Source organism: Pelmatolapia mariae, linkage group LG10_11 (genome assembly GCF_036321145.2).
Source record: "Pelmatolapia mariae isolate MD_Pm_ZW linkage group LG10_11, Pm_UMD_F_2, whole genome shotgun sequence".
In the NCBI taxonomy this organism is placed as follows: domain Eukaryota; kingdom Metazoa; phylum Chordata; class Actinopteri; order Cichliformes; family Cichlidae; genus Pelmatolapia; species Pelmatolapia mariae.
The window spans coordinates 34139000-34164226 of NC_086236.1; the positions used below are offsets into that span (position 1 = coordinate 34139000).

The 25227-nt window shown below is 39.9% G+C and overlaps 1 protein-coding gene across 1 annotated transcript; it reads right to left on the bottom strand.

Moving 5' to 3' along the window:
* Positions 1-1326: 1326 nt before the first annotated feature.
* On the bottom strand, positions 1327-24209 carry LOC134635375 (von Willebrand factor A domain-containing protein 5A-like). The gene is given in 17 exon segments (XM_063484764.1): positions 1327-1415; positions 1506-1629; positions 2017-2171; positions 12443-12663; positions 13404-13507; positions 13583-13622; positions 13624-13721; positions 16750-16864; positions 16940-17019; positions 17485-17629; positions 18555-18643; positions 18724-18899; positions 22345-22459; positions 22543-22709; positions 23027-23249; positions 23339-23541; positions 24167-24209. Coding segments are annotated over 17 exon segments (2178 nt in total). The 3' UTR covers positions 1327-1335.
* Between the last annotated feature and the right edge of the window lie 1018 nt (positions 24210-25227).

Here is a 25227-nt window from a genome sequence, read left to right on the forward strand (position 1 = left end):
TTCTTACTTTTAGTACATTTTAGAGCCTCTGCTTTTTCGCTTTTACTTGAATAAAGAAGTTGGATCATAACCTCAACCTTTACTAGAGTATTTTGAGCACTAGTGTCTGTAATTAAGCACAGAATCCCAAAAAGTTGATTCTGTTCCTGTGGAAGTAGCATTTTCAGTGGGAGAAACATTTCATCACAAATCCTTCAGCCTCAGCATCCAAAGCCAACATCTGATAAATAAATGTTGGCCACTTTCAGTTCCCGTTCTAACCTGTTCAGGTCATCAAGGCGCTGAGGTTTTTATATATCGAGTTTCCTGGGATTAGAATCCCGTCTCATATTGAAATTGTTTTTCTAGTCTTAAATGTCCAGCACTGTTCGCTGTAGTTGTCTTTTATGAAATAATATTCAGTTCTCATGCCAGAGTCTAGTATATAATCTGATGGCTGATCATAATCCATATTCCCAGGGTAGAGTGGCACCCCTGTAACAGCTACCAGCCCCAGAGACCACATGTCAGTTGCGTCATTATATGGAATATGAAGCATAACTTCAGATGCCCTTTACCAAACTGTCTGTATACAGGCACTAGGATGATGCAATGATGTAGTAAATCTGTTTACACACACACACACTTAAATCTTAACTGACCAACTGTAGCAACTCAGCATAACCATCACAAACTGAACACTTACTTTTGTGTTTACTTCCATTTTGTACACTCAGCCTTTGCAGCTAGAAGCTCACACTCTAAAGTAACATTTACAACCAGATATTTATCTATCACCCTCGATGAATCAGTACTGTATCGTGGTGGGGGACTTTGCAGGGGCAAACAAGTCCTAGGTGAGAGACCAGACAAAGAGCAATTCAGAAGTAACTGGCTACAAGACCAAGTGAAGAGTTCACTTCTAAATGCCACCATTTAAAGAGAAAATGAAGTGTTCATCCAGAAAAACACATAAACACAAAGACTTTAATGCAGAGAACCAAGTCTGTGTTACCAAATCATGTGTTTTATTAGTGTTGAGTCAGCAACATTTGACAGGAGGTTCTGTTAGTGAGAATGAAACAAGTCAATCACATCTAGTGGAAGAGAAAGAATGAACACACCTTCTGATTGAGCTTCTACAGTAGCTGTCAGAAAGTGTGTTTGGAGTATTCAGATAATTCTGCAGACACGTGTTACAGTGTTAAATCCAATGTTAAATACCAATTTGGATTCAAGGAAAATAATGATTTTATAACAATTAAAGGGTCAGACTAAAGAAAGCAACACAGTATAGTGTAAGTCAGTATCCTTCTGCTTAACAGTCCTGAAGGTGAGGTCACTTTAAGAAAACCCTCAGAGTCCCAGAGCTTCTTTCTTCACGCTGCAACCCAGCAGGACATTTCCAGCATCCACACACTCTGACACACACATTGCTAAAAACACAAAACACACAATGATTATAGAAATTGATATGGGGGGAAAAGCTGACTATAGCATTTTATTTTCATTGTGATGATTACTACCTTTGTGAGCTTGGAGCCATGAGGCAGCCTTCACAGCCAGAAGCTCCCACTCGTCCTTTGCATCCATCTTGAAACCATGAAGCCAGATCAGAGCCAGGATGGTGGCCCACACTTCACTGCTGGCCTAATTCATCAAGTGAAAGACAATCAGATAAAACAGGAAACGTGAAAATCATCATCTTAATTTCTGCAAATAATATAATAATATAAATGTAAAATAAGACAGTGATATACTTTAAGAACTTTTGATGATGAAAATGATTTCTGCTGCTTTGTGGTTACTGGACAATATCAGACTTTAGTGCAGCTCAGTGGTTGCTCATGAGTGTGAGTGTCTGATATACAGATGCTTATTTTCATGCAGCAAGAAGGCCTATAGTTAGTCTGACTTTATTTCCATTTGTTTTCTGTTGTGTTGTAATTCTAGTTTTCATTCAGATCATGCTATGGAATTTGTTATACAGTATCATACATTTGTGTTACTATTTCAACAGGCAAAGCAACAGCCCACCTTTTCAGGCTTTGACTTTTCCACCTCCTCGTTGGTCTTTCCCAGTGCAGCAGCCAGAGCTGGATCAAGCAGCCAGCAGCCAGACGCCTCCTGCAGGGAGACTAACTGCAGCAAAGGGTCTCTGGGTGGCTGTTCGGGCTCAGCAGCTGGAAAATCTAAGATGAAATAAAAACAAAACCTGATTATGGTGCTAGATGAGACAACATAAAGTGTATATGACTAACCAATGCACAAACCATTACACCTTAAACTGTTAGAAATAAAGCCTTATTTGATTCATTTGAATATCTGTCAAAAATGTAACGTTAAACATAATTACCAAAGCAATTCATGTGACAAATTGTGTATTTACAACAGCCTAAAAACTGACAACACCACACACCCCAGCATTAGACTTTATGAATTGAACAGGCGGAAGTTAGTCGGATTTTAATGAATAACTTTTGAAAGTAATCAACCTGATCAGATGAATACTGACGAAATGATGTTATATAAGGTCTTGTTCTCATGCTTTATAATAAAAATATGTGGCCAATATGCTAAATCCAAGAGGTCAGAAGACACTAAAGCAAAGAAAACTTGTTAACAGTAAATCCTCGCTTTTATCTGTTTTATTATTTTATTATTATTGTTTTATTATTAAGGGTCCTGGGGTCTTCACTAAGATCTTCAAAACTTCACTGTCCCAGTCCTGGATCCCACCGTGCCTAAAGTCAGCCACAACTGTCCCACTGCCAAAGCGTACTAACATTAGCAGCCTCAACGACTACCGACCAGTTGCTCTAACACCTGTTATAATGAAGTGCTTTGAGAAACTGGTCCGACGTCACATCATAGCATAGCATAGCATATTTATTTATAACGCACTTTACATGCAACAATGTTGACCAAAGTGCTACAAAAATAAAACAGAGAGAAAACAGTTTAAATTACATATAAAATATCTTAAAATTAAAAATAATATAATTAATAAGAAAACATATTAAGAGACATCAACAAGTCCTGCTGTGCTAAAAGCCAAGGTAAATAAATATGTTTTAAGACATGATTTAAAAACAGATAAGGAAGGTGCCTGTCTGACATGTAAAGGCAACTCATTCCACAATTTTGGTGCTGCCACAGCAAACGCCCGATCCCCTCTGAGCTTACGATTAGTCCTGGGCACACTCAGGAGGAGCTGGTCTGCCGACCTGAGGGACCGGGAAGGTATGTATGGATGAAGAAGCTCAGAGAGGTACAGAGGGGCAGCATTGGACAAACATTTAAAAACAAATAAAAGCAGCTTAAAATGGATCCTAAAATGCACAGGCAGCCAATGAAGTGAATATAAAACTGGGGTGATATACCAGTTAAAAGGCGTGCAGCAGCATTCTGAACTAGCTGCAGTTGAGAAACAGAAGATCGACTCACCCCAAAATAAAGAGAATTACAGTAATCCTGCCGAACGGTTACAAAAGCATGGATTACTGTTTCGAATTGCTGTCTCGCAAGAAAGTGCTTAATTTTGGCCAGTTGCCTCAGATGAAAGAAACTAGACCTTACAACCAACCCGATCTGGCTTTCAAGCTTAAGCTCAGGATCCATTTTAAAACCCAGATTAACAATCTCTGGTTTACAGAATGATTTCAGGGATTGCAAATCAACACACAGAACAGCAGTGGAGGCAGGTCTGAACACCATTACTTCAGTTTTAGAATCGTTAAAACAAAGAAAGTTTACCGCCAACCACGACTTGACGTCCTCCAGACATGTTTGCAAACGATTTACAGACGACCCATCTTTCTTTTTAAGAGGAACATAAATCTGGCAGTCATCTGCATAACAGTGAAAAGACAGTCCCTGTTTCCTAAGAATTGAGCCCAATGGAAGTAAATAAAGCGAAAACAGGATAGGGCCCAGAATGGAACCCTGTGGTACTCCATGAGACAACGGAGCACGGGAGCACTCACAGTTTCCTAAGCGAACTGAAAAGGTTCGATTTGTTAAGTAAGACCTGAACCATTTCAGAGCCACACCTGTTATACCGACACACTGCTCCAAACGCGAGATTAAAATTTCATGGTCTACAGTGTCAAATGCAGCAGTTAAATCGAGTAAAATGAGAATGACACTTTCACCAGAATCACATGATGATATCATTAAAAATTCTTAAAAGTGCTGATTCAGTGCTATGCATTGCTTTAAAACCAGATTGAAAAATCTCCTGAACACTTTGTGCATTCAAGTATGGGATCAATTGGTCATATACAATTGACCATGTCCTGCCTGCCACCCACACTCGACCCGCTCCAGTTCGCATACAGAGCTAACAGATCAACTGAAGATGCCATTGCTACAACGCTCCACACCACCATCTCTCACCTGGAAGTGCATGGCCGTTACGCCAGGCTGCTCTTTGTTGACTTTAGCTCTGCTTTCAATACGATACTCCCGGACAGACTAATAGTTAAACTGCTGGAAATTGGACTTCCTTCTACCACCTGCTGCTGGATCAGAGACTTCCTCTTAGACCGTGTACAGAGAGTTAGAGTGGGGCCTCATCTTTCCTCAGCTCTCAGCCTCAACACTGGCTCTCCACAAGGCTGTGTACTGAGTCCCCTACTGTACACTCTGTACACACATGACTGTGTAAGTACCCACCCAGACAACGCAGTCATCAAGTTTGCAGATCATACCACCGTGGTGGGGCTCATCTCTGGGGGAGATGAGACGGTGTACAGAACTGAAGTTCAGAGGCTGTCAGATTGGTGTGTAGATAACAACCTGGACCTCAATACCAACAAGACAAAAGTCGACTTTAGAAGGAAGTCTGAGCTGCAGCCTGTCAGCATCAGTGCGTGGAAAGGGTCTCCAGTTTCAAGTTTCTGGGTGTGCACATAGACACAGACCTCCAATGGAGCTCTAACATCTCTGCGGTTTTAAAGAAGGCCCAACAGCGTCTCCACTTTCTGAGAATCCTCAGAAAAATGGACCTGAAGAAGGAGCTGCTGACCGTCTTCTACCGCTGCTCCATTGAAAGTGTGCTGACATATTGCATCGGTGTATGGTTCTCCAGCTGCACCACAACACACAGGAAGGCACTCCAGAGGGTCATTAATATGGCCCAAAAAATCACTGGACATCCTCTTCCCTCCCTGAAGGACCTGTACAGCACTCGCTGTCTCAAGAGGGCACGCAGCATCCTACGGGACTGTACACACCCAGGACACCGGGTGTTCAAGCTCCTGCCGTCTGGCAGGAGGTTCAGGCTGCTGAGGTCCCAGACAACAGACTCAAGGACAGCTTTTATAACAGGGCAATAGCTCTAATCAATGCAAATAGCTGACCTGATTGGCTACCTCCCTGGACTTTTTTGGGGGGGAGGTAACAACGGTAAAAACAATAACAATAATAATATTTATATTTATAACAAGGTGCAATAATAATTAATGTGCAATAATAACAGTGTGCAATACACATACACTTCTTCTTCTTTTTTTATTACTAAGTTAATATACTGTGTTGTGTTGTTTGTGTTGCGTTGTGATGTGTCGTATCGTGTCGTGTGTTGTGTTATATGTAGTGCCGATGTAGGACAGTTTTCCAATTTCATTGTACTACTGTACTATGTATGACTGTGCAGTGACAATAAAGAGTTATCTTATCTTATTAGAATATTAGACTAATAAATTATTCAGCAGGAGAAAAGTGGATCTTCTGTCAAAAAGGCATAAAGTAGAATCAACTGCTACCACCACCAGCAGCTTAACAGCTCAACATTGCTCATTTGCTGTTGTAGTTTACTGTTTATGTCACGTATTCTCAAGATTGCTGTAACAATTTCTACATGCAGTAGCTAGAATATAGAATAATAATTTGCTCAACACCAAAAATGTATTGATATATAGGGTGCCTTGTCCTTGATTTTTATATATTGTGACTGTCGTCTGTCTTAAACTACACTAATAACGGCTTATTACTGAAATCGCATCCATCCTTTTGCACTTTAATAAATATAGTGAGGTATTTTTCCCCAGAGGCACTGCATAATCACTCTGTGATTAAATCTGTCTCAGTTAAGGTAAACGACTGCAGAGACAGCGTGGGGTTATTTCTGTATTTCTGTGTCCATGCAAGATGACTGCAGCATGGAAATACAAAAGATTTTTTCCTCTGAAATTCTCAGTCTTACACAAGGCACTCCTGTTGCTGGTTATTTAGGGGTTAAAATGACCATAGCTTACCCTGGCATTCCTCACAATATCTTCAAGGTAAAGTATGTTGACCAATATCAGTTAAGGTAAAGTATGCTGACCACGCCACAGTCGTGTATCTGGAGTGACAGTGGGCTGGGGAACTGTCGCTTACTGTATTTACACAAAACACACATCTTTGTTTCTTTTCTGTTTAGTGTTTCACTTACCTTGTGAAGCTTCTGAGGAAAAAAGTTCTAGATAAAAAAAAAAGAGAAGAAATAAAGACATTACAACAAATCTTTATTATTATGAACTTGTTAAAATGTAAAGTTTTTAAAAATGCAACTTTTTACACACTGACTTAGAGCACATTACAAGTGTTTAAAACGAGTGAGTCATTTAAAACTATAATTAAAATCACAAAAAGATACAACTTTGAATATTAATGTTGGAACTGTATCCTCGCCCAGAAATTAAAATTCATGGTTTGAAAAAAAAAAAAAGAGTATGTATACATGTATACATATACATGTATACATTTGCGTCTGTGTTTTTGAAAATGCATGAAGATAAAGATATGTTGTTGTGCCATTTAATTTTTACTTACTTTTATACAGACGATCACCAACTGTGAAGTAAAAACAAAAACGAAAGAAAGAAAAGGGAGTCAAGATATTTCATAAGAATTTGTTAAAGAGAACAATTAATGGACTGACTTTTTCTAATTTATTTGGATGAAATACAAATACTGCAAATAGTATTTAAAATGTCTGATATCTTCCTCCAGTCAGTCTGGTTGTTCTGTTTTCATGTCCTAACTCTTCAGTCATTAGACAACTTGTTACTCTCACCTCCCTGACTTGTCTGCCAGTAGTTTCCTCACCACTCCTCGCCTGCATCCTGTTCTCTTATTGGTTGCTGAAGTATTTCTACCAGTTGCTCACCATCCTCGATTTGCACAATTGCCTATTTCCATTGTTTTCTAGTCTTAAGCTTTTTCATGTTAGTTCTTTTCCTATTACTTGTCCATCCTGTCTGCCACGTTTGATTTAGCAGTTAAGTCCAAATGATTTGAAAACAAAATATAAATGAAGCTACTGGATTCTGATTTTACTGCTGAACCTTACAGCTCATTATAAGCAGTCTTTCAAGTCTATGTGGTGTTCAATAATATTCGGAATATATCAAAATGTTGTAAAAGTTCAACCTTCTTCAGTCACCACTTTAAGATACTCTCTGTTAATATGTTAATAATGGCAAACAAAGAAATACAGACGAAGCATTTTACTTTCAACATTTCAAATGTTCAAAGAGAAATGTGTTGGTTTGTTTACATTTATTTTTAAACATATGTGCTGTTCTGCCATCCAGCTTTTACTTATACTTACCCACTGACTAAACTTCTGGAAGGTACCAACTGTGAAGTCAAGAGTTAAAAAAAAAATGAATTAGGGTTAAAACATTTAACAAGAATTTGCTAAAATAACAACAAAAGTACAGATTTTTAATATTACTGTGGTGATATATAAATACAACACAAATACTACAAACAGTATTTTAGGTTTATCTTAGCAGTCTAGTTTTTACATCCTGCGAGGACCTGTAACTCATTCAGAAATTACATTCCCAAATACATTAAGAAGGCAAGTGGAGATAATGTCCCCAACTAATAAAAGCAAAATAGTTTACATAAAATGTAAAACACAATTTCATTTATTTGGACTTTTGACGTATCATAATCTTATTTGTGTTATTTTATAGCTCTGAAGTCCTGAATGTTGTAAACTGTAGGAAATAGTAAACACAGTCAAATCCTTCTATGAATAAGTGTAATCAAACTTTTGACACATAATGCAAATTTTTCTTCTACTCCCACTTATTGTTGCACACTCGTAGTATACAATAAATAATCTAAAATACTGGATTTTGATATTATGTGGTGCCTCAAAACTCATAACAAAAATGTAAAATGTAAATATGTTCAATTAAATTATAAATGTTGCAAAATGTTGTACGAACCTGATTTTCTTCATTTACTGATGTAGCATGCATCCTGTCTACCAAGGCAAGTACTGCAGCTACACTACATACAGTATTTAATATATAAAACTTCAAGTTAAAACAGAAATATTTAGTTTCTGTGCCTTTATTTGCATAGCTGTGTATGTGTGTGTGTGTTGATTTGTCATTCAAATTTTACTTACTTATGGGCAATGGAGCACTCGTTTTGCCTACAATGAAAGAGTCAGATCTTTCTGGTATCTGAAGTACAACAGCACCAAGTTGATGTTATTTTGGTGATATAACACAAAGACAAATACTACAATTGGGTTTTAGAGCTTCCTCTTTTCAGTCTGGTTTCATCTCCTAACTCTTGTGTCATTTCAAGACTTTTTCCCTTTCACAGTTCTCTCATCTCTATTTGGTCACTGCAGTATTTACACCACTTGCTCATTACACTTTTTGGGGGTCAGATTTGTGAAATTACCTAGTTCTATTGTTCAACAGTATTTCGTTTTTTTCCACAGTTTATTTTGATTCCTTGAATCATGTGTTTAGTAGTAAATCTCACGTTTTGTTTAACTGCCATCCCTTTTAGGGAGTCGTACTTTAGGATCCACTGAGCTGACTCTAGTATATTCTGCTCTTCACTATATCAAAAAATTGATATGCAAAATACAACAAAAACCTGCTGACTGTAATAGTATAACAGTACACTCTTATGCTTTTTTGCTCTTAACATTTTCATTGTGCTGATTTCACTCACAGTCAGGTAAATGTTTAAATCTGTTAAATCTCAGGGACACAAGCACACCTCCATGCACACACACAGTTTCCATCACCTTTCACTCAGCTTTTTACTTACATAGTTTATATGAAACATAGGATTCTGAACAGGAGTCTAATGAAGCTGTAAGATGAAAAAAGGAGCTAGAGTATGAGTTCAGGACAGGTTAGTATTTATAGACATGCATAGAGGGTTAGTATCTTGTACTACCATTCATCTTTTTAACTTTCTAATGCTACTGACATGTGCATTAGAAATGTGCTTTGAACCATCTCTGATGTTGTCCTAATCATGATAATATTCCTTTTATTTATGATCAGTGATCTTTATCTTCAGAGCTGTGGGGGACACTTTTAGTGTTTGCTTTAAAAAAACAAAAACCTCACAGGGTGTTGGAAGATTTCTCTGCACAAGAGGTCCAAGAGGAGCATTGCTTTCAGCTTAATGAAGCTTTCATTTGCTGCATCTGTTCATTCTAGTTTGTTCAAATAAGCTCTCAAGTGGATCAACTACTCTTGCGCTGTTCGGCAAAAATTTGCTGAACCACAACATTAAACCTAGGAAGGAGCAAAGTGCAGCCATGTCCTTTGGTGCAGGAGCTTCAGAGATGGGAGTCAGGTGGACTGGGTGAGGACATAAGCCCTTCTTTGAAATGACGTCCCAGGAATGGAATATGTGTCTGCCCGAATGAACCTTTACTGGAATAGATCTGCGGACCAACATCCTTCAGAGGCCTGAGAACAGCATGCAAACGTTCATTGTGTTCTTCTTTAATGCGTCCATTATTACGCTTTTATTAGGTTCCCCCAGATCCACGCAAAGTCTCAAGTCACCTTTACATTTTCTTGCCACCACTAGAGGACTCAGCCAATCGGATGCATCCACTGGTTCAATGATGCCTGCTTGGAGCAGATGTTTCAGTTCGGCTGACACCTCTTTGCATATGCTGAGTAGCAGATGCCTCAGTTTTTACTTCATTGTTAACCTGAACTTTGTGAATGAACCCTTTAACACATCCAAGATGGTGGGCAGAAACAGAATCAATGTTGTTCACCATGCATGTCTGTTTATACTTTTCCATCTGTAATATTAATTTTGAGTGCTTCATATGATCTTTAACTATGTAGAATAATCCTGGCACTTTTTTGTCATCATTTGTCAGCACTCTCTTCTTTATCTGCCTAAATAAATACTGATCCATATGCGATGGGTTATGGTACACATCCATTTTTAAAAGTCCCCCATTACTGATGGTGTGGCAGAGGTGTGGCCTGTGGCTTAGCTGCAGCTGCAGGGGAGGGGTGGGGCAGCGAGCTCAAGGCGGCGGTGCCAGGAAGGCTGGAGGGACAGGTGGTGATGATTGTCCTAACGAGGCTTTTCCTTTTTATAGTGAAGCCGGAGACCAGAGAAGCCAACTGTAAAGTTGGTGGACGGGGTGCCGATATGTGTGCAACTTCAATAAACCCTCCTGAAAGTGGTCCCAGTAACAGTGTGTTGGGTCCCAGTCTTTACAGATGGAAATCTCAGTCTAAGGCTAGCTGCCCTAAGATTTGATTTTCAGCCAGGTGTCACCCACACACCTATACCAATGGCCCAGTGGTGTTCCAGGGTAGAATGACAGACACTTCTTTTACACTTCCTCAATATAAAAATGGGCTGCAGTGGGTGAAAGTGGGGAACCCATGTTTCTTCCTGTAGTACTGACCCTTGTATGCGAATCCATAATGACATCTTTCACCTTAAACAAAATCCAAGGAGTTCTGGATGTGGTGTGGCTGTGGTGTTTAGGGCTGACTAACAATTTGTTGAAGACCAAAGCCAGAAACTATGAGGCTGAGTTGATCAAACAGATAGTGGGTCTTAAAGGTACACCATGTTTATGTGTCTTCTTTGAACCCTACAGACTTTTCGTAGCTTCTACTGGGTATCACCTGCGGTATGAGGTCAATGAGCTTTCTGGGATTTCTTTATCTGGATGACTAAGCATGCATCAAGATCTTTTTAATAAAATTCAAAATAATAAAAACCTAATTTAAAAAAAAGATTGCTGATTTTTATAAAATACACTGCCCTTTTGTGTCTCTCTGCACTTTACATTACCATTGTGGTGATGGCATTCACACTCACCTATATGTACAATATAAATCTATTAAATCTCAGAGACACAAGCATGCCTCCATGCAAAAAAATTGTTTCCACTGCCATTCATTCAGGTTTGTACTTACATGTTCTATATGCTGCTGCTCATGAAAAGCAATCCATTGCCACTATATAGGATGAAAAAGACGTGATATCATAGACTGGCAGATGTGTGTTGTACTTCCATTCAGCTTTTTACTTTCTAATGCTCTGTGGCGAACACATTAGCCTGTAGGCATCTACTGCTTCATTAACTTGTTAACCAATAAGTTGTGCTTTGGTGTTCCTTGGACTAACTCTGATATTCTCCTCATAGCATCATAATAGTATTCCTTTCGTTGATGCTCAGCTATTTTTAGCTTCAGATGTTGGTGACAGTTTTAGTTTTGCTTTTTTGTCCTGGTGCAGCCACAACAACCTGGTGCTGAATGCCCAGAAGACAGTGGAGATTATTGTGGACTTCAGGAAGCACACAGCCCCACTCCCCCCCATCATCCTGACTGACACCCTCATCACCTTTGTGGACTCATTCCGCTTCCTGGGTACCACCATCACCCAGGACCTGAAGTGGGAGCCTCACCTGCGTCATAAAGAAAGCCCAGCAGAGGATGTACTTCCTGAGGCAGCTGAAGAAATTCAACCTGCCAACACGGACGATGATGCAATTCTACACTGCAATCATCGAGTCCATCCTCACCTCCTCCATCACCGTGTGGTACGCTGGAGCCACTATCAGGGACAAACAGAGACTGCAGCGTGTTGTGCGCTCTGCTGAGAAGGTGATTGGCTGCAGACTCCCATCTCTGCAGGACCTGTACACCTCCAGGACACTGGGGCGTGCAGCTCGGATCACAGCTGACCCTTCTCACCCTGGACACAGTCTGTTTGACCTGCTCCCCTCAGGCAGGAGGCTCCGGTCCATTCGCACCAGAACCTCTCACCATAAGAACAGTCTCTTCCCCTCTGCTGTTGGACTCATGAACAATAACCATATGACTGTTCCCACCACTAACACATGACCCTACACTGTGTTCACTGCATCATTCCATGTTTGGCACTGATCACCACCTGCACTCATGTATATATCTATCTACTTAGCACTTTTAATTCTTATTTTTATGTTTATTTAAGCGTTATCCGACAGTATGTTTGCACTAAGTACCACAGCAATTTCCTAATGTTGTAAACCTGCTCAACATTTGGCAATAAAACCCTTTCTGATTCTGATTTTTTTAAAAATAAACTGGACGGGGTTTCTCATTGTTATTCTGATTCAGTAAAAGGACTAGCTGTTAGAATCCCTGACAATGAAAAAAAAACTCACGGGCTGTTGGAATATTTCTCTGCACAAGAGGTCCTTGGATCGCCTCTCCATCGTCTTTGTTGACAGCAATGAAGGCAGTGAAAGAACTGCTCACTTCTGATTGGACACTGAGCTGCACCACCTTCTCCTTCACGCCTCCATCTTGCTGTCCTCTGTGCTCTCTCTCCTCCATCTCCAGGGAACAAATCAGAGTCCGAGCACCCAACCTGTGGACTGTTAGTCTGCAGATAAGAAGGAAAACACACAGAATTCTAATGCTTGTCATTGTTAATACCGTGTTATTATAGGATATTAGTTTACCAGTCATTTTACTGTTTTTAACACCACTGTGTCCTCTTCGGGGTCAACAGTGATGAACATGTAAAAAGGCAGCATCTGATGCAGTCAAAGCAGTCCCTCAGTTGCAGTTTAGAGTCCAGACTGGAACAACTCAGTTTATCTTTCTTTATGGCTGATTAATAAGTGGGGACCAAGTGAATCGTACAGTGATCTGACAAAAAAAAAACGATTAGCTCCTCTGATAGTGCCGTATGTTTACATTTGTTCTCATCTTGTCGGATACTTGAAGTTATTCACTGACTCAGTCAAAGGACATTTACTAAAATCTCCCCCCCAAAACAGTGGTTCCATTGGAGCATATGCTAGAACATCTATAACCATAAAGATATCTTGAAAAAGTTCAGAGTAAATATTTCAAGCCTTTTTTGCTTTAGCTTTGATGATTTTAGTTCATGAAAATCAGAAAACCAGTAGTTTGTGACACTCTGAACTCTCGCCTTCAGCCATGCACCAACTACATGAGGAGAGAGGTTAATCAGCAGAGCTCTTCACAGGTGGCACAGCACCTAAAACCATTCTGCTCCACCTCTCCATCCTACCAACCACACACCCCTGCTGTAATTAGTTTCAATTCATGGTCATGACCCACAGAGCACTGTGCTCTACATTAAACATGTTGTACCCAGTGTCCTCTGCAGGTCTGAGACTGAAGTGCAGCTGGTTCTCAGAGGGATGACCTGCCAGGCTGTACTTCAGCGTCACACAGCCCTCTGCTGCCTCTGAGCTCTGACACAGAATTACGGTGTTAGAAGTCACATTAATTACTGTCATCAAAACAACATCAGAGGCTGCTGCTCCTACCTGTCCAGTGAGCTGGGCATAAATCAGTGACCTCTGACCCTGGAGAGAGGACAGTGACAGACACTTCCTTTGGTAAATCGCATGTGACTGAGATGTCGACCACAGCTGGCTGCAGAGCAAATCGCAGTGACTGCATCACCTGACAACAACAAGAATTAGAAAACAATTATGCATTTATGTTTATTTGAAATTATGTCTTCTGTCCAAATAATAACATCTAGAGATGGCACGATACCACTTTTTAATGTCCGATACCGATTCCGATATCATAAATTTGGATATCTGCCGATACCGATATGAATCCGATATAGCGTATTTTGTAATCAATAAAACTGTTTTTTATAAATATCTTGCTGCATTTTGTATAAGTTCATACTCAAGTTTAAAAAACAAGAGACTGAAGCTACTCTGTTATACCCATATGCAAAAAATACACTCCACCAAAACATTTTATAGTTCAGCAACACTGATCAATCTAATAAACTTAAACCTACACCATCCTCCCTATTCTGGTATTTTAAAGAGTACTTACCTACCTAACTAATAGGGTTGCCAGGTCGCAAGTCCCGTCTTTGTTGTTTGTTTATCGCCCACTTTGCGCTAGAAAGAGGAGACCAGCGGATAAACAACAGCAGCACGTTTAAGCGTGATCAGCTGTTGTTAGAATTTATTTAATATTACTTTCTAGTATCAGCTGAGGTTTGCTTGAGCCACAGCTGTAAAGCTGCTGGTCATGATATCTTTTTGGATATGTGGTGAGAGGGAAAGATGAAGATGAAACCAGGAGATGTCCTTACTGAATCAACAGAGCTGAACAGGTGATGGAGAAACAGGTTTACCTTTTAGGTGACATGAATGAGTTGAAGGTAAGGGAAGGGGGGCACAAAGAAATATTTTTCTTTGTTATGTCATTTAAAAACTTTGAATAAATAATTATCTGAATCTTACAACACAAGTGGTCATCTGATTACATGTATAGAAATCCATTATTGTATATAGTAACTAATAAGTCTTATATTCAATGTTCCCTCTAATTTTTCACGTGTCTGAGTGAACACACAAACTCCCTGAGCGATCCCTTGGACCACTGTGAGCGACATCAGACGTGTCCACTGTGGTCACGCCAGCATCGAATCCATCCAAGTTACATGGTTTATTAAACTAATCAAATTACAGCGTTTACATTTATGTTAGACTACTTTTAATTAACTGCTTTAGCTCACTTACAATGAAAATTTTAAAAAAAATCTAGTCATTGACCTGTGTAGTATGTTAACACTATTGGAAGTAAAAAATAACTTGAACTCCTATTTTGAAAACACAACTTTCTTTTTTTTTTTTTTTTTTTTTTATAAAGCTCTGACTTGTATTATGAGTATGAGTCTGTGGTCTGGGAGAGAGTCCTGTAACTCTCTGTCTGCAAAATACAGTATATAATGACCAATGTTGGGCAATAAATTATATAGTTACTTCTTCAAAAAAGTAACTCAGTTTGGCAAATAACAAAGTTTTTTGCAGCTATTTTTTTAATGCAGCCAAGGCATTTTTAAATAAACATTTCAAACTATTTACAGAACAATCAGCTGTTCTGCATCAAATTTGATGCCACACAAATTATTTGTGCCACTCCAAAAAATAATTTCTGTCCACTATGAGATAAAGGAGAACAACAGCCTGATTCCTGCAGGCCTGACAACAGGAGATGTATCACCCCTGTAACACCTGTAACGTTCAGTAGTCGCCTCATTGTTCTGACACACACAACAAAACTATTGACTACACTACACACTAACTACACAAGATTTGCGCTAAATGTCTCAAATCTCTCACATCTCAAAACACGCCGTCACTCTTAAAACTTCCCCCCGTTTCTTAACAACTAGATGCCACGTTGCCATATCATTTTTGGATTGGTCGACATGGTACTTTTTTGGACGAATAGGAAAGGGAGAGGGAGGTGGGGTTTGTTTTTGCTCACAGGCGTAGAGTGCTTTCGAGCGTTTTCCTTATAAAACGCCGTTTTTACCGTTTCTTCCCGCAGTAAATATAAACAACGACAGTATTCAGGAAGAAAACCAAACATTGCATATTTTTTTTTAATCACAACTCTGGTTTTACGTGGCCTATCAACACAATTTAAAAACTGGTATAAAGTCCACACTTTTTCTGTCAATTGTTCTGTCTGTCCTGCTCACATCTCCAATGGTTGTACACGTTGTCGTTAACGTGGCTTCACTCCACATCAGCCAGCTTAAACACCGGTGTCGGCACATAAGGACGCTGTCATAGCCTGTCAACGACGTTGATTGGCTGCGTATATACGCATTATTGGCTGGACTATTGGATAAGGTGGCATCGTTCTAATCCCATATGGGAGCAGCCAGTCACTCACTGACTAACACTGCAAAACAGGATTGTTGAAGTATTAATTTTAATTTCAATTCAGGTAAGTTTTTTTTGTGCGCAACACAGATTTTCTGTGCGCAGAGACCGTGCCAGCAGTGCGCAATTGCGCACGTGCGCAGCTTAGAGGGAACATTGCTTGCGACAGAAAAGCCGATCAGCTGATCACTGATCAGTTTCATGTTTGAAGTAATAACAGGAGAGGAAGGGGGAGTGAATGAGAGAAGTAGATGCAACTGCGCAGCAAAGACAGAATAACTCCAGCTTTGTGCCTATTTTTTAATTCTAGCTGAAGTATGGGACAAATGGCTTCCTTTTCACCTCAATATGGAACCAGTCCAGCTGTGGCTCAATATATCAGTTGTTAAGCTTAACGTGAAAATACTATGCAAACATTTAGGGATGAACTTACACACTTGCTTTACTTCTCTGGGATAGTTTTCGCCGAGATGAAATGCCGCGGTTAGGAAGCATGTAGCGAGCGAGGCTCCAACAGACCGCCGACAGGTCTCGCAGACAACAGCCGCTCTATCACGTGACGCATACTGCTCCGATGCGCCGAGCTGGGTTACGCCAAGTAGCGCATTTTGTGAGGTGATTTTGTGATACTTCGGATCAGATTACATTTTTTATTTCTCTCCGATATCCAATCCAGTAATTTAGGTCTGTATCGGACCGATACTGATACGTAATATCGGATCGGTCCATCTCTAATACCATCATATTGCCTTTTTAATAATTATTATTATAACTTATCGTCTTACTTTTGGTTGCATCCTGTCAGTCCCTGTGATGAACTGAGCATGACCTCCTCCTTCCTTGGCCATCCCCTTGATGAGAGCAGAGCTGGCCCCTTCGCCAATCCCAAAAGAGAAATACCTGCAATACAACAGCTGTTTTTAAAACACACAGGTTTGGTACGCAGCACATGTCATCATCTTTTTGCTGTTTTACCTGTCTGAGCCTGAGTTCTTCTTCACCAGATCGATCACTTCTTTGGTGTTCTCAACCTCTCCATCAGTAAAGACAAACAGCTAGAGAGGAGAGTTTACATGCAAGGCCAAATTATACAAGCTGAAAGTAATGCACATACACCAATCAGACATGACATTATGACCACCTGCCTAATATTGTGCTGGTCCCTCTTTTGCTACCAAAATAGCCCTGACCCATGAAGGCATTGAGTCCACTAGATCCATGAAGGTGACTTGTGATATCTTTAAGATCCTTTAAGTCCTGTAAGTTGTGAGGTCGCGCCTCTGTGGATCGGACTTGTTTGTCCCACAAATGCTCAATTGGATTGAGATCTGTCAAATTTGGAGACCATATTTTAACCATATTTGCTTTGTGGCAGACCAGGAACACCCAACACTGGCTGCAGATATCATGGTGAATTAATTTACCTATCGGTTTATTAATATAAACTCACACACTGTGTGTGTGTGTGTGTGTGTGTGTGTGTGTGTGTGTGTGTGTGTGTGTGTGTGTGTGTGTGTTACCTGTCTAGGCTGATTTTGAATGCAGGGTTGGCTGTAAATGTGTTTGAGGGGCTTCAGGATCTCCGTTCCTCCAAGATCAGCCTCCATCTGCTCAACTTTCTTCAGAGCCTCCTCCATGGTCTTCTGGCTGTACTCCACACTCTTACTGCCATGAGATACACATAAGTGTCACAATACTGGCTCTCTGACCCAGTGTTTGTGTTTCAGTTCTTGGTTTAATATTCTTTGATTGTTATTCCTGGTTTTGGTTATCTTTCGTTTGTGCTTAGTGATCTTAGTTCTTCCTCCCTTTGTATGTTTCTTGGTCTGTGTTTAGTCTCTGCCCCCATGTTTTCTCTGTGCCTGTCCTAGTCCCCAGTCGCATGTCTAATCACCCTTGTCTCCATGTTCCCTCTGTTACCGAGTCAGTCACGTCTGTGTGTGAAGCCCGTGTCTCTGAGTCTGTGTCTTTGCTTATGTGCCGTGTTTCCTCTTTCCTGCCGTGTTTAGTCCGTGTCCTATGTCAGTGTATCCTGCTTTGCTTCCTGTGTCTTGTTATGTCGGATTAGCCCCAGCTGTGCTTCTCTCTTGTTTTCCTGTTCCCTCATTACTCCCCGGTGTATATAAGCCCTGTATTTTTCTCTGTTAGTTGTCGTTTCCTCCGCATTAGCTGTGAGTCATGTTAGGTGATTCTTCCTAGTTTGAGTTTTTGTTTTATTTCTAGTGCTCATATATTGTGTTTCTCAGTTTGCTTTTGCCAGTGAATAAAAGCTGCTGCCTTCAAGTTAAATACTCCATCTCAGAGTCCTGTGTTTGGGTCCAACCACTACCTGCCACACAGCAAACCCTGACAATAAGTGATTGATGGCTGTTTAGCACTGCCAAATTCTACACTGTAATTTAATGAGTTTCACTCATGCACTTTCAAAACTGCCTTTTAGAACCATAACATAACAACAGCTTACCTAAATGAGCTGTAAGTATTCTAGAAATGAATTATCTGGTGTAACTAGGGCAGATATCTTATTACACACTTTACACACAAGTGACATCATTGACTGAAGCACAGTTTTTTGGACTGAGTCACTCACGAGAAGATGTGTTCATAACTGGACCCAAAACTGTAAATGTTGAAATAGCAGCCCATTGGTAAGCTCTTCAACAGGAGGAGCAGAGTATCCTTCAGGGAAGAGGGAGAAGATGATGAGGCCACTGTGTGAGAGGAAAGGTTTTATAACTCTAACACCACATCATAAATACCCTGGCACTGCTGATCCGAGATTCCCACTGCTCACTGTTATTGGTAGCATAGTCCATACTTCCAGATCGATCCACTAAGAACACAAACTCTCCACATGAAGCCATTGAAGACATAACAGACTGGGTGAACTCAGGGTACAGACTCACCATCACCATTGGGTCACCCATCAGAGAGTCTGAAACACGTGAAAGGACAGAAAAATGTCAAATTTACAATTTTTTTTTATATATATTCCAACTGTTGGGGTACCTAACAGTGTTTTCAGTATTGTACCTTTATTTTGTGTTCTCATCTTGGTTTACAACTGTGAGGGTTTTGCTTTCTGTTTTACATTTCTATTCCTCCAGTTCATCTTGGTTTGTGATTTTGTAGTCTTAAGCTTTGGTTCCAGACTCCCTCTGTTCTGTGTTTACTTTGAAGGTCCGTGTCTTATGTTAATGTGTCTGGTTTTGTCCCAGCTGTATCTCTCCCTCCTGTCTTCCATTCCCTGATTGCCCCCTCTGTGTATTCAAGCCCTGTGTTTTCCTTTATCTGTGTCGTGATCTCCATTATCCCATGCTGTGTGCTCCGTCCGTCTGCCTGCCAGTTTAGTTTCTGTATTCCCAGTTTAGCCAATTTTCTGTTTTTGTCATTTAGTAATAAATCTTTGTTTTTAAAGTCTGAACTTTTGAGTCCATCATTCCTCCTTTCCTGCCTGCCTGCACACAGCCTTCACATGACACCAACATGTTTGTAGTTGTGGTTTATATTCACTTATCATGTAAATTCATGTAAATGATTGTCATTTGGCTTTTGGGGGGGGGGGGGGGGGGTTGAGGGTGAAATAAGAATGCAGTCATCTTTGGTGACATTATTTTTGACTTTCTCTAATTCACACAGGGTCAAAATTATGCAAACAGGTTGAGATATGACCAGTTTAAGCATGATGTTACTACAGACGTGAACAAAATTGTTGGTACCCTTTGGTCAATGAAAGAAAAACTCACAATGGTCACAGAAATAACTTTAATCTGACAAAAGTAATAATAAATACAAATTCTATAAATCCTAACCAATAAAAGTCAGACATTGCTTTTCAACCTTGCTTCAGCTGAATTATTTACAAAAATGATGGTACCCACAACTTAATATTTTGTTGAACAACCTTTTGAGGCAATCACTGCAATCAAACGATTCCTGTAACTGTCAGTGAGACTTCTGCACCTCTCAGCAGGTATTTTGGCCCACTCCTCATCAGCAAACGGCTCCAGTTGTTTCTGGTTTGAAGGGCGCCTTTTCCAGACGGCATGTTTTAGCTCCTTCCAAAGATGCTCAATAGGATTGAGGTCAGGGCTCATAGAAGGCCACTTTAAAATAGTCCAATGTTTTCCTCTTAGCCATTCTTGGGTGTTTTTAGCTGTGTCTTTTGGGTCATTGTCCTGTTGTAAGAGCCATGACCTGCGACTGAGACCAAGCTTTCTGACACTGGCCAGCACATTTCTCTCTAGAATCCCTTGATAGTCTTGAGATTTCATTGTACCCTGCACAGATTCAAGATACCCTGTGCCAGATGCAGCAAAGCAGCCCCAGAACATAACCGAGCCTCCCCCATCTTTCACAGTTGGCACAGTGTTCTCTTCTTGATATGCTTCATTTTTCCGTCTGTGAACATAGAGCTGATGTGCCTTGGCAAAAAGTTTAATTTTTGTCTCATCTGTCCACAGGACATTCTCCCAGAAACTTTGTGGCTTGTCAACATGTAGTTTGGCATATTCCAGTCTGGCTTTTTTATGATTTGTTTTCAACAATGGTGTCCTCCTTGGTCGTCTGCCATGTAGTCCACTTTAGCTCAAACAACGACAGATGGTGCGATCTGACACTGATGTTCCTTGAGCATGAAGTTCAGCTTGGATCTCTTTAGAAGTCTTTCTGGGCTCTTTTGTTACCATTCAGATTATCCGTCTCTTTGAGCTGTCATCAATTTTCCTCCTGCGGCCACGTCCAGGGAGGTTGGCTACAGTCCTATGGATCTTAAATTTCTGAATGACACGTAGTCACAGGAGCATCTAGCTGCTTGGAGATGGTCTTATAGCCTTTACCTTTAACATGCTTGTCTATGATTTTCTTTCTAATCTCCTGAGACAACTCTTTCCTTTGCTTCCTCTGCTCCATGTTGAGTGTGGTACACACCATGTCACCAAACAACACAGTGACTACCTGGAGTCCTATATATAGGCCCACTGACTGATTACAAGATTGTAGACATCTGCGATGCTGATTAGTGGACACACCTTGGATTAACATGTCCCTTTGGTCACGTTATTTTCATTCTTTTCTAGGGGTACTGTCATTTTTGTCCAGGCCTGTTTCATGAATTTATTTTTTAAATAATTCATTTGAAGCATGGTTGAAAAGCAATGTCTGACTTTCAATGGTTAAGATTTATAGAATTTTTATTTATTATTACTTTTGTCAGATTAAAGTTATTTCTGTGACCATTGTGAGTTTTTTTCTTTCATTGGCCAGAGGGTCCCAACAATTTTTTCCATGTCTGTACCAGTTGTAGTCAATCATGATCGCAAATGAGAAGTTAACAGGCCTTGGCTTTGTCAAGTTTAAAGAAATTGCAGAACCTTAAGCACCACTCAATAAAAGATTTAAGTGAATGTATGTACTTAAGCTACACATTGGTACGAAAGCTGGACATTGGTATGAAAGAGTGTTTGTCCCCTTCCTGAATTCATAGTTGTCTCATGTCTCAGTTAAGGTCAGAGTTCATGATTCAACAATTCAAAAAAAAAAAAAACTGGTCAAAAATGGCATTCACAGGAAAGTTCAAGGAGGAAACCACTGCTGACAAAAAACAACACAAAGGCTCACTGTGGTAAATGGAACCATGAATTCTACTAAAACATCCTGAAGGAGAATATCTGGACATCTGTTTGTGACATCAAGCTGAAACACACTTGAGGTTCTGCAGCAGGACAATGATCCAAAACACAACTGCAAGTCCACCTCTGAATGGCTTAAGGAAAAAAATGAAGACTTTGGAGTGGCCTAGTCAAAGTCCTGACATAAATCTGATTGAGATGCCGTGACATGACCTTAAAAAGTCAGTCAATCACTTTATCACACAGGGCAATGTAGGTTTGGATTTTTTTCCCTTTCATATGTCTGTGAAGGTTTCCCTTTCATATAAAACACGTTCATTTAGAAACTATATTTTTTGTTTACTTCTGTTGTCTTTGTCTAATATTTCAGTTAGTTTGATGACCTGAAAGTGTGACAATCTAAAAAATCTAAAAAAAAAAATTTAAAAAAAAGGAAATCAGGAAGAAGGAAAACACTTTTTTAGACCACTGTAAACTTTGAACCATGTATGGATTAGAGAAAATCCAAAATACATTCAAACTTATGCAAGCTTATCAATTCTTATTTTTCAAATTCATTAAAGATCTATGCTGGACAATAAATCCACTCTGTAAAAAACAGTTCAAAGATCATTAAAAGTCCAAGATTACCATGACAGTCATGCCCACAACCAGTGTATGTTTCTGATCACAACTATAACTCCTGAGCTGAAGAATATGGATAATGATATTTTTTACTAAAAAGCTAATAACAACACTAATGTTACTCACCTGCCTCAGCAGAGGCCTGTCCTGCCTCCACCACAGCAGTGGGCTGGTGGGCGTCTTTGTAATAAATCAGCAGTTCAACATCTCTGTCAAACTTGTGTCCTGCAGCCAGCTTGACCTGCACACCACAAACACATTCATATTTATTCCTCAGTAATAAGTAACAACCACACACAGCAGACACATCAGCACTCTACCTACCGTGGCCTGGGTTTGATCAGTGTTGAGGTACTGCAGAGGGTCCAGGGAACAGTTGGACTCTACTTTAGAGACTGGACAAGGAGAGGACACTCGGGCGGAAAAAGACAGACTGTAGGGCACCAGAGAGGCTGGAGCAGAAGTCACCTGGACACCTGCACCTTCACTATCTGCACACAACATCAGGTAAAATATGCTGTAATTAATGAGGCTGCTTACACTGAAATCCTTTACGTTACTAAGAACCTCAAAACAGTTACCTCAAAGTGCTTTATACTCTAAATGCTGCAATAATACAAAGAAACCGCAACATGACCCAATATGAGCAATAATTTGGCAACAGTGAGAATGAAAAACGGACTTTCAACAGAAAACCTCCAACAGAACCAGTTTCAGCCATCTGCCATGACTCGTTGGTGTTGTGGTTTTTCATTTTCAAAAGTGTCATTGAAGCATTTCTGGTCCAAGTATTCTGAAGTTGTCCAACCCTGAGGTTGATATCGAGGGCTGAGCACAGCAGGCAGACAGAACCTCAGACCATCATCAGCCTGTACAGCCAGCTCAGTGACGTACTCCAACCTGATGGAGGCGCTCTCTCCTGGAGGCAGACTGCCCACACTCAGAGAGAATATATCTGGACTCTGATCACTTTCCTCCAATAGGCAGGCCTGCTGACCGGAGCTCAGAGCATCATCATACTCCTCACGAGCCTGAAGCACAGGTGACACATGTCAGTGACATTCACTGTGTTTATTTTGAATCTCATTTATAATCAGGTTATATTTACTGTCCAGCTCACCTTCTGTTTCTCCTTCACCTCAGCTACAATCTGTGTCTGTCCAACCTGGGCACTGAAACGACAGACAGCAGCATCTCCAGGCAGAGGGAAGACAAAAACAGCCTCTAATGGTTTGTCCTCCTTGTTCTCATAGTTCAGAGTGGAGACCACTGTAGCCACATGGTCCCTCACCTCAAGCTCCACCTCAATGTTCTTCAGAGGAACTGACAGAAACAGAACAATCATAAATGCATAAAACATACAGATGTTTTGCAAATGTTTGATTCACAGATTGTTTCTTGTGTTACATTTCAGCTACACAAAAGCCAACCATTAAACCAAGATGGTAATTAAACTTGACTGTCCAACAGGGTCACAAAGTTTTATTTATTTTTTATTACTTGTTTTTTGCTTTTCATCCATCAAATTTCTTCTGTGCTTTTGTAGCATAAGGATATACTCTGCATGACTCATAGCCATATGCAGCAGCAGCCCACTGTCCTGGATGCATATGGTCAACTTCACAAATTTGTAGAGGCTCAGCATGACTTGGTACCATCCTGATATCTTCACCAGTCAGTGTGGGAGACTCACAAGTTTTTATTATTTTTACTTTAGTCAGTAGAAGTTGAAAATGGCCATGAAGCTCGATGCAATTCTTATGTAAGAACAAAGAGCAATTACCATCCAGCTATTGAGATGGGTCTGTTGAGTACAGCCTCAGTCATGGTAAAGTAATTGTATATTATTATGTGCCACTACAAATGAAAAAAGTCTTTACATTTGAATATTAGATGAATGAAAAGAGGCTGCAGAGAAAACAGAAGCTTCTTTATTTTCTGTCAGTACCTGGTTCCTTTTGGACAGTTAGCAGACCACAGCAGTTCATCATCGTATCTGTGAAACAAAAACATTTAAGGACTTAGTGTTAAAATAAACTTCATAGCTCCTGTACATTATGGGAACTCCTTAGCATTATAAAACATTAAACAGCAAAAAAATAAACTTTGTATTTCCAGTTTAATCTCATTGGATAACATCCTGGTAATGTTTGAATTGATGAACAAATTTTAATGATCCGACTTCCAGTATAATAATATTATAATTGCTGTAAATACTTATTGGTTGAGGGTTAAAATGTTCACCTAGTTTTCCTCTGACACGGCTAATAACCAATGACAACAGGATCTCCCCTCAAATACCCAAGTTAGAACCAACCATTACTTTCACTCTCTTGTTATCTTCTTCCTGTCATCGGCCTCACTTAGCCATACAGACTTTGTTTATGGACTCGCAGAATATACTTTTATATTACTATCCTGTAATTGTTATAAAATCGTTGAATCATTGAAATAATTGAAATATACACATAAATAGCAAGCCAAGAAATGTCATCTCTCCAGCATCAACTGGGTTTGGGTTGAGGCTTCCTCCTGATAGGAAATGCAGGAAATATCTCGTCTATGCAGCCTGGAGCACTGTACAATATTTTCTTCACCAGTTTTTCACACTGAAATTTGTTTCTCATTAACCCTCTGGGGTCGCCGGACGTGCCGGCACGTCAAAATCACATGACCAATTTAACCCTCTGGGTTTGTTCAAAATTACTACCCTTTCAGCTTGTTCGTGGCCAAAAGTGGCCACCAAAAGATTAGGTCTGTAAGTTTTATTATTTCTCTGTTTTTTTTTGCCATTTTTTCTGCATAACATTGTTAACTAACATCAGTTCTTTCCATAAATATAAGATAGTAATTACTTTTTACATTTTTAACCCTTTATACACCATTTTTTTGCACTCTGCACCAGTTGGAAGATAACCTCAAAACTGACAATTTCATATATTTGCAGTGCCACTCAAATTTCTTGTATTATTAATAGTAGAGTCTGGGGCATGTAATTGATTCACATCA